General features: G+C 35.7%; 1 protein-coding gene across 3 annotated transcripts in view; it reads right to left on the reverse strand.

Annotated features, from left to right (window-relative positions):
* Window positions 1-10,271, reverse strand: part of LOC123837783 (24-hydroxycholesterol 7-alpha-hydroxylase) — an 88,887-nt gene that overhangs the window by 78,373 nt on the left and 243 nt on the right. For all 3 annotated transcript variants that reach the window (XM_045866978.3, XM_064597683.1, XM_054505400.2), the window contains exon 2: window positions 9,970-10,080. In XM_045866978.3, the coding sequence (XP_045722934.2) occupies window positions 9,970-10,080 (111 nt within the window). The remainder of the gene's footprint in view (window positions 1-9,969; window positions 10,081-10,271) is intronic.

Raw genomic sequence — 10,271 nt, forward strand, 5'->3', positions numbered from 1 at the left:
ATTGTTAGTATGTTGCGATACAATTGATTTTTGTATGTTGACTATATTCTGTGATCTTGCTGAATTTACTGATTAATTCCAGGAGATTTTTTGTAGATTCCTTGAGATTTTCTAAGTAAACAATCACATCATCTGCCAATAGAGACATTTCCATATGATTTTTTTTTTCTTGCTTAATTGTACTCACCAGAATTTCCAGCATTATGTGAAATAAAAATGTTGGCAGTAGACATCCCTGCTTTGTTTACAATCAGAGATGAAGCAGTTATTCTTTCACCATTAAGATTGAGGGGCACCTGGGTGGCTCAGTCATTAGGCATCTACCTTTGGCTCAGGTCATGATCCCAGGGTCCTGGGATCGAGCCCCGCATCGGGCTCCCTGCTCCACGGGAAGCCTGCTTCTCCCTCTCCCACTCCCCCTGCTTGTGTTCCCTCTCTCGCTGTATCTTTCCCTGTCAAATAAGTAAATAAAATCTTTAAAAAAAAAAAGATTGAGGTTAGCTGTAAAATTTTTGTAGATATTCTTTAATAAGTTGAACAAGCCTCTATTATTACTTTTCTGATAATTTTTAAAACTCATGAATGGGTGTGGTATTTTGTCAAATGCTTTTTCTGTACAAATCAATATGTCCATGTGCCTTTTCTTCTCTCACCTGTTAATATGGTGGCTTGCACTAACTGATTTTCATATATTGGACCAGTCTTAAATCCCTGGAAGAGACCCATGGAGTCATGGGATCTATAATTCCTTTTATATATTGCTGGATTTTATTTGCTGGTATTTTGTTGAGGACTTTTGCATCTGTATTCATAAGGAATACTGATCTGCAGCTTTCTTCTTTTGTGCTGTCTTTATCTGGTTTGGTATCAGGATGATCCTAGCTTCATAAAATAAACTTTTCTATTTTCTGGAGATTGTTTATACAATTGATGTTAATTCTTCTTTAAACATTTGACATAATTCTCCAGTGAAACAATCTGGGCCTTAAGATTTCTTTTTTGGGAGTTTTAAAATTATGAACCCAATTTCCTAACAAATATAGGGCTATTCAAATTATCTATTTCATACTTAATAGTTGTGGTAGTTTGCGTTTTGCGGGGGGAATTAGGTCCTTTTCATCTAAGTTGTCAAATTTCTATGTGTAGGGTTGCATATAGTGTTCCCTTATCATCCTTTTGATGTCTTCAATGCTACGCCCTATTTTATTCCTGACATTAATAATCGTGTCTTTTTTTTCTTTTTCTTGTATGAGGTCTTTCAAAGTTATTGATCTTTTCAAAGAATTGGCTCTTTCTTTCACTGATTTTTTCTATATTTTTTTGTTTTCACTTACATTGATTGCTGTTAATATTTCCTTCCTTTTTCTAGTTTGGGGCTTACTTTGCTCTTTTGTGGGGAGGGGGTTGACAGACAAGCTTTGTTCATTTCACACTTATGCTCTTTTATAATGAAAATATTTAGTGATAATTTCTCTCTCAGCACTGCTTTAGCTGTGTCCCACAAATTCTGATAGGTTGCATTTTTATTTTCTTTCAATTCAGCATAATTTTTTATTTCCCTTGAGACTTTCCCTTCAATTCATAGATTATTTAGAAATATGTTGTTTGTTTCCAAGTGTTTGGAGAGTTTCCTGTTATTGATTTCTAGTTTCATTCCATTGTAGACAGAGAATACATTGTATGATTCAAATTCTTTTAAATTTTGTGGGGGTGTATGGCCCTGAATATGGTCTATCTTGTCATATCCCATAGGCACTTGAAGAGAATACATAACCTGCTTTGTTAAGTAGAATGTTCTACACATATTCATTAGATCTTTTTTGGTTGGTGGTCTTTTATATTCTAGCTGATTTTCTATGTAGCTGTTCTACCCATTGTTCAGGTTGTTGAAATGTCTAATTTTAACTGTAGATTTGTCTATTTCTTCTTTCAGTTTTAGTTTTTGTTTCACATAATTCACAGCTCTGTAATTTGGTGCATACACATTTAGAATTGCTAACTCTTTGTGGCATATTGACCCCTTTATCATTTTATAATGTCCCCCTCTGTCTCTGGTAATTTTCTTTGCTCTGAAGGTACTTTTTCTGCTATTAACATAGCCACTCCTACTTTCTTTTGAATAATGCTTGCACAATATATCTTTTTCCATAATCTTGTTTTTCACCTGCTTATCTTATTATATTTGAAGTGAGTTTCTATTATACATCATATAGTTGCACCATTTTTAATCCATTTTGCAAATATCTTTTAATAATTATATTTATATCATTCATAGCTTAAATTATTGATGTATTAGGGTTTAAGTCTCTGTTATTTTATTTGTATTTTTCTGTTCTCCCTGGTTTTTGTTTTTCTGTTTTATCTGCTTTCCTGTGTGTTAGTTGAACATTGTTTAGAATTCCATTGACTTATCTGTAGTATTTTTAAGTGGACCTTTTTGTGTAGAATTTTTTAGTGATTACTCCTGCTACTACAGTATATATACATAACTTATCATAGTCAATTGATACAGCCACTTTTTGAAGTTTTTAATTTTAATTCCAGCCTGGTTAACATACAGTGTTATATTAGTTTCAGGTGAACAATGTAGTGATTCAACATTTCTATACATTACTTAGTGCTCATAAGTGACTCTTTAATCCACTTATTTCACCCTTCCCCCACCCACCTCCCCTCTGGTAACCATCAGTTTGTCCTCAATACTTAAGACTCTATTCCTTGGTTTGTCTCTATCTCTCCTTTTTTTCCCCTTTGTTTGTTTTGTTTCTTAAATTCCACATATGAATGAAATAATATGGTATTTGTCTTGCTCTGACTGACTTATTTTGCCTAGCCTTATACTCTTTAGCTCCATCCATGTTGTTGCAAATGGCAAGATTTCATTCTTTTTTTATGGTTGAATAATATCCCATTATATGTATATATATATACCATATGTTCTTTACCCATTCATCTGTGAATGGACACTTGGGCTGCTCCCATATCTTGGCTATTGTAAATATATTGCAGTAAACATTGGGGTGCATGCATCCCTTTGAATTAGTTTTTGTATTTTGGGGGTAAATAGCCAGTAGTGCAATCACTGGATAGTAGGGTAGTTCTAAAAAGTTTTAACTTTTTGAGGAGACTCCGTACTGTCTTCCACAAGGGCTGCATAGTGTGGCCATTTTACCATTTCAAGTGAATCTCCCTTTATATCACTTTATCCTCTCCCATTTGTAATGTAATACATACATCTAGGACAATATCAAGCAGTGTTATAATTTTTGCTTCAGCCACCAAACATAATTTAGAAGTCACAAAAGGAGAAAAAAAGTCTACTGTATTTACATATCTTCTGTTTACTGTGTCCTTCCTGATGTCCAGATTTCTTCTTTCATTCGTCCCTTTCTGTTTAGAGAACTACTTCTAGTCATTTGTTTAGGATAGTAGGTCTTCTAGAAGAAAATTCTCTTAGTTTTCTCCTTCAACTGAGAATGTCTTGGCTCCTCAATTCCTAAGGGATATTTTTTGCTGGAGATAGGATTCTAGGTTGACAGTTCTTTTCCTTGAGCACTTGAAAATTGATATGCCATTCCTCATGGTCTCCATGGTTTCTGATGAAGAATCTGCTATAATTCCAGTTTCATTCCCCATTATGATAAAATTCCATTTGTCTTTTGCTGCTTTTAAGAATTATATTTGTCTTTAGTTTTCAGAAGTTTGTCTGTCATTTGTCTTGCTGTGGACTTCCTTGGGTTTATCCTGTTTGGGATTAGCTTAGCTTTTTGAATCTGTAGGTTCATGTCTGTTGCCACATTTGGGAAATTTTCAGCCCTACTGTCTACAAATACTTTTTCAGACTCACTCTCTTTCTTTTCTGTTTTTAGGACTCTGATGACATGTTAGGTCTTTTACAGTCCCTGAAGTTCTGTTTGTTTGTTTGTTTGTTTCTCAGTCTATTTTCTCTTTGTTTTTCATATTTGGCAATTTTTATTGACCTATGTTGAAGTTCACTGATTCTTTTCACTCTTCTCCATTGTGCTGTTGTACCCATCCACTGAGGGTTTTTTTCTTTTTTAGTTATTGTATTTTTCAGTTCTAAAATTTCCATGTTTCTTCTTTGTATATACTATTTCTTTACAGACTTTCTGTTTCTATTTTTTTCATTTGTTTAAAGCATGCTTACAATTGCTTGTTGAAGCATTTTTATTATGGCTGCCTTAAGATCCTTGTCAGATAATTCTAGTATCTCTGTCATCTATTGATTGTTTCTTCTTATTTAAGTTGAAATCTTCCTGGTTTTTGGTATGAGGAGTGATTTTCTACTAAAATATGGATATTTTGGATATTATGTTATGACACTGCATTTTATTTAACTCATCTTTTTTCCAGGCTTCTTTTGGCATTATTCTGGTGTGAGAAGGGGAATGCCACCTCATTATTGCCACATCGGGGGATAGAAATTTAGGTTTATCACTCAGCATGGGGAGAGGACTCCTTGTTCCTGCTGGTTGAGGGTGAAAGCAAGTCTCCCTACTAGGTTCTTCTTGTATCACTCTGGCTGGGATAAGAAGGGATTCCTCATTATTGCTCCCACATGACCTCCACTGGCCTGGAGGTGAGAAGGTGTTTGAGGAGTAGCCTCTTTCTTGCTAAGTGGTAGTGAAATTCCTGACCCATCTTCTAAGGCTCATGGGTCACCACTCCAGTGAGTAGGAGGGGACTCCTTGTTATTTCTCATTGGTGGTATGGCCTGTGCTCTTGGAGTGGTCTCCATTAACACTGCAGTGGGGATGGCCTCATTATTGCTGAACAGTATGGAAAGTCATGACCCTCCTCTACACCTCCTTTGACACCACCCCTGCTAGGAGGGGGAGGGTTACTTCATTACAGCCTGGCCAGGATTTAGGGATAGCCTTTTTCACTTGGCACTTGCTGACTGAGGTGATGCCATAATTTTTTCCTGTGGTGTTTGCCTGGAGCAGTTGCAGTCTAAAAGTTTTCTGTCTTGCTAGGCTGCTCCTTTCCTGGCCCTTTACCTACAGAGATTAGGCTTGTCTTGAGGCTTATTTTTTTATCTGTACCCACAGGCATCTCCAGGTTGCTGGCTTTTCTAGAGTCCAATCTAGATATGTGAAGCAGAAAAAAATCAAGGAAATTCAGTGCCATATTGTTCATCAGATCCCATGGTCCCTAGCTGCCTGCCTTCCCCTCCCCACCTTTGAGAATCTTCTTATGTTTGTTTTATGTATAATGTTCAATTATGATTTAGCTGCACTTAGTGGGAGGGATGGGGAAAGTACAACTACCCCATTTTTTCAGAAGCAAACATTCCTAATTCATTTTTTTTTTCATTCACAGTATATCTCTGAAAGTTATACAAGAGAATGGAAATATTCTTGTTGGAAGAGAAGATAGGCAGCTAGAGGACAGAGATGAGAGGAAGATCTTTCATTGTATATATGTTCATGACTTTAGAATATGGACCTATCTGAAAAAAAAAGCAAAAAACACCTAATTTTTAAGAAGATTGACTTCCAATTTTGGTAGTGACATTATGGCAACTTCTTTCTGAATTGTTCCACTTCTTTCCTGGAAATCACACAGAGCCACAAGGAGAATGAAACATAGGTGCACAAGCAACATATTGAGCTAGACAATAAGAAGAAAATCTACTAACTACAAGAGTCTGCCCCTGGATATCAACATCCACTTGGATACCACTTGGATATCAACATCCCAAACCCCAACAACAGAACTCCTCAGTTCTGCTCTTAGAACATATCACAGCATGGTGGGAAAGAAAAAGGGGATGTGCATGGGATGGGGCTCAACAAGGGAAAAGCTCGGAAATATACACTCTGAGATATGAGAACGAAATATACAGAGTTGGAACCACTATGAGATGGGCTAAGATAAACAGGCCATGGATATTGAGGGGGGGTAGCAAAAGATAACACAGAAAATGGGCTCCAGGAAGCACTATCCTCTAAAAGTGAAAAGTACACCTGGGAAGACGGGTCGCCTCTTTTACTAGCAGCAGCTATTGAAGAAAGGCAGCGAGAGCTCAAATCTGCAAGATTATATCCTAAAAGCAGAGCCATGGGTGCATAGAGACACTATATTTTCCCTGTAGCAAGGGAGGATAAAAGGTTAAGAAACCTGGAAGGCAACTGCCCCCAAGCAAAACCTCCTTGGTCCGAGACAACTCAACTCCTTAAAATACAGTTAAACAAAAAAGGAAAAATTCAGTACTATAAGAAAAATTCTAAAAAAAAAAAAAAAAAAAAAAAAAGGAGAGCAGAACTTCCTTATAGATGAAGTAACTCACCAAAAACATTCCTCCATGGGGTACCTAAAACCTGTAATACAAAAAGATGTCCATGGATAAAAGAAGGAGAAAAAAAAACCTGTAATATAAAATTATTTTTGGAATAAAAAAATTAATGTAATAATTGCAACTGCAAAGGAAATAAGCAAAGAAGAAATATAAGAAGCCATGGAAGAAGCACCTAGACAAAAGAGGAAAATTAGGACATAAAGGAATGCAGGAAAGAAAGAAACAATAAAGACATTTTTGAATAAAAGATAACAATGACTGGGGTGCCTGGGTGGCTCAGTTGGTTAAGTGTCCAATTGGGTTTCGGCTCAGGTCATGATCTCAGGGTCCTTGTATGGAGTCCTGCATCGCTTTGGGCTCCATGCTTAGTGGTGAGTCTGATTCTTTCTTTTCTTCTCACTCTCCTCCACCCCCACTCATGCGTGCTCTCTCTCTCTCTCTCAAATAAATGAATAAATAAAATCTTAAAAAAGAGAAAGAGAGATGACAATGATGAGAAGCACAAGGGAGACTATAACCCACAGGAAATAAAGAATCTAAGGAAAAGAGAGTATAGAAATGTGAAAAAAAAAACATTAAATAGAAATAAATATGTGAAAAGAATTTCAGGGGAAATGACAGCTATAGAAGATTGGTAGAAGAGACTGAAACTATGCATCAGTGGACATCTTTTGCAAGCTCCAAATTTATTTATCCAGCTGCTTAACTCAGTATTCCCACTTGGATATCAACATCCCAAACTCCAACATATCTCACCATATCTTTTTTTTAATTTTTAAAATTTTAATTATTTTATTTTATTTTTTATCTAACTCCAACATAGCTAAAGTGGAACTTCTGATAACTTCTTCCCTTCCAGTAAGTTCTTGTATTTGTGGCTGTTTCACTTGACAGCAAATCTCATTTTCTAGCTACTCAAGCCAAACTTCTTGGAGTCATCTTGGGCCCTTTTCATTCTTTTACACACCACATGCAACTTGCCAGTAAATCCTGCTGCTTCCACCTTCAAAATACATCCAGCCACTTCCCAAATTTCCACTGCCATCACCATGGTTGAAACCACAGTCTCCGAAACCACAATGATCTTAAGTTTGGATTATTGCAATAACCTTCAACTTATCTTCTTTCTTTTGTTCTTGCATTCCTGTTTTTAACTGAGCAGCCAAAGTGAACCTTTAAGATTTAAATCAGAGCCCATCATTCCTCTGCTCAACACACTCAAAACGTTTCCTATTTCACTCTAAATTATAAATGCATTTATACTTTGAATCTGATAATTCATTCTATTGATACATTTTCACACATAGAAATGACACTTGTTCCTACAATATTTATAACTGCAAAATATGGGAAACAAACTATGTCAATCATTAAGTCACTGTTTAGGTAAACTGTGATTCAGGGAATACTTTGCAACTTTTAAAACAAATGCAGATGCTTCTGTTTCTGTGTACGATGAGGTAGAATCAGGTGAAATAAGGATTTCACTGGCAGCTGGGAAACGATGGACATGAACAGATAATAAGTCACTATTTATTTCTTTGGTGGCATCTATGAATTCTATGTGTGGGCCGAAGGTCAGGACTGAAATAGGCACCTTTGAAAAATCTACAGTTAATATCACACTTAATGGTGAAATACCGAACAATTTCCCCTAATAGTAGGAAAAAGACAAGCTTGTCTACTCTCACCACTTCATCAATATACTAGAAATCCTACTGATTACAATACAGAAAAAAGAAATAAAAAGCGTCAAGATCAGAAAAAAGGAAGTAAATTTATCTGTTTACAAGACATATTGTTTTATGTATAAAAATCCTAAAGCATCTCTGAAGTAACTACTAGAAGTAATCAACTGAATTTAGCATAAAGTCACAAGGTATAAAGTTAATATACAGAAAACAGGTTGTATTTTTTATGTTTCAACAGGATACGAGTGGAAAACAAAAGTAAAAGCAATCTTATTTACAATAGCCTCAAAATATAAAATAGTTAACAACCACAGGCAAGACCACATCACAAAAACTACACAACACTTCTGAAAGAAATTATATAGCTAAATAAATGGAGAGATACACAGCAGTCATAGATTTGAAGACTTACTATGGTTATGAAGTCAATTCTCCCCCAATTTTTCGATAGATTTAACAAACTTACATTCATAATTCTAGCAGTCTTTATGATAGATATTGACAAGCCAGTTCTAAAACTTAGAGTAAAATGCAAATAATCTTGAAAGCCAAGTCAATTACAGAGAAATACGGAGAACTTTCACTGCCTGATTTAAAGACTTATTATAAAACTAGAGTATTTAAGACAGTGTAGTATTAACAAAGGAGTGGGTATATAATCAATGGACTGGGATAGAAAGGCTAGAAATAGATCTACATATATATGGCCAATTAATTTTTGAAAAGCTGCAAAGGCGATCAATGAAGGAAGGACAGTCCTTCAGGATGTGATATTGGAACAACTGGACATCAAGATGGGGAAGAAAGTAACCTCACCCCTTACTTTTACCATACAAAAAAACCCAAACCAAAAAAAAAAAAAAAAAAAAAAACCCTCAAAATGGATCACAGACCTAAACGTAAAATGGAAAACTACAAACCTTTTAGAAGCAAACAGAATAATCTTTTTGACCTTGCTTGACCTTCTGAGACATGCTTGTAAATAACGTTCCTTAAAATTTATCAAAATCATGACTAAGGAAGGCTATGGGAGACAAAGAAATATTCCTTTAAAATATAACATTTTTCCTATATCAAACTCCTAATAATTATGGCACCTAGTGTGGGCCAGAATATGAGGAACTAGGCAATCCCCTACACTCAAAGATCAAGAAAAGTTGTATATTGTTACATTCTTTTGCAAGAGTGACACAATAAGATGAACAATTTAAATGTTCATGTCATTGGACTAGGCAATTCCACTTTTAGGAATTTATTCTGAGGAAACAATTGGATAAGTGCCAAAAGCACAACCCCACAACACACACGGGAATGTACACTGAAGCATTCGTTGAAATAAAGGAAAAAAGTTGGCAGTAACTTACATACTATTTTTGAAAGATACACTATATTTGAAAGCTATTTTAAGGACAAAAACATCTACTACAACAACTTACTAATCTCCTTAGTATGCAGTGAAAATGGATCTCATCATCATCAAATAATAACACCAGCTGAAAATACAGTGCGGGCTAAATTTGTGAAGACTAAGTTTGCAAGTAATTTTTACAGCAGCCTGGTGTTAAATTCAGTTAGGATACTAATTTATTACACGTTTTCATAAATTTAAATTAACCGTATTTCATTTTTGTCTTTCCGAATTATTGCCAAGTGTTTAGTTAATATGTGTACCTTTAGGACTTTTAAACTACGATGAAGTAACTAGCATTTATAAATTAATACCTACTTCCAAAAAGGAAGCTACAAGCTGATAAAAATCTATTAATAACCAATAAAAATCCATTTCTTTCGAAAAAACTTGCATAAGGTTTAGCTGTTGATAGCTGAGGAATGATCGTCTGTGGACAGCAGGTATGTTGCCTGTGTTTTAATGTTGCATTTGAGATCCAAAAAAAGAAAATAAAAAAGAAAACATTATTACCTCCTCCGGAAACCCCACCTGCTAAGGCCACATACCTTGATTCTTGCTTTCTCTATAAATTCTAGAGGGGCTTTCCCAAACTCAAATCCAGCTCCAATCCAAGGAATCCAGCCCCTTATGCACGGGGGTCCACGCAAATTCTTCCACTGAAGGAATAATAAAAGAGCAACGCAACCTAGGATTATAATCACTGTCGGGGAAATTAGTTCCATGTTTTTGTCTAGCACCTTCCAGAATCAGAAAAGGGAAAAGTCCTGCCGCCGTGGCACTTGCTCATTCCCCGCTGGGTGGGGGCACCTACCGGACCTCCCAACTTGTCTGCTACAACTTCCGCAGT

This window comes from Mirounga angustirostris, unplaced genomic scaffold, assembly GCF_029215605.1.
Source record: "Mirounga angustirostris isolate CCGP_5_RB_7025 unplaced genomic scaffold, mMirAng1.0.hap1 SCAF_8, whole genome shotgun sequence".
Taxonomy (NCBI): Eukaryota; Metazoa; Chordata; class Mammalia; order Carnivora; family Phocidae; genus Mirounga; species Mirounga angustirostris.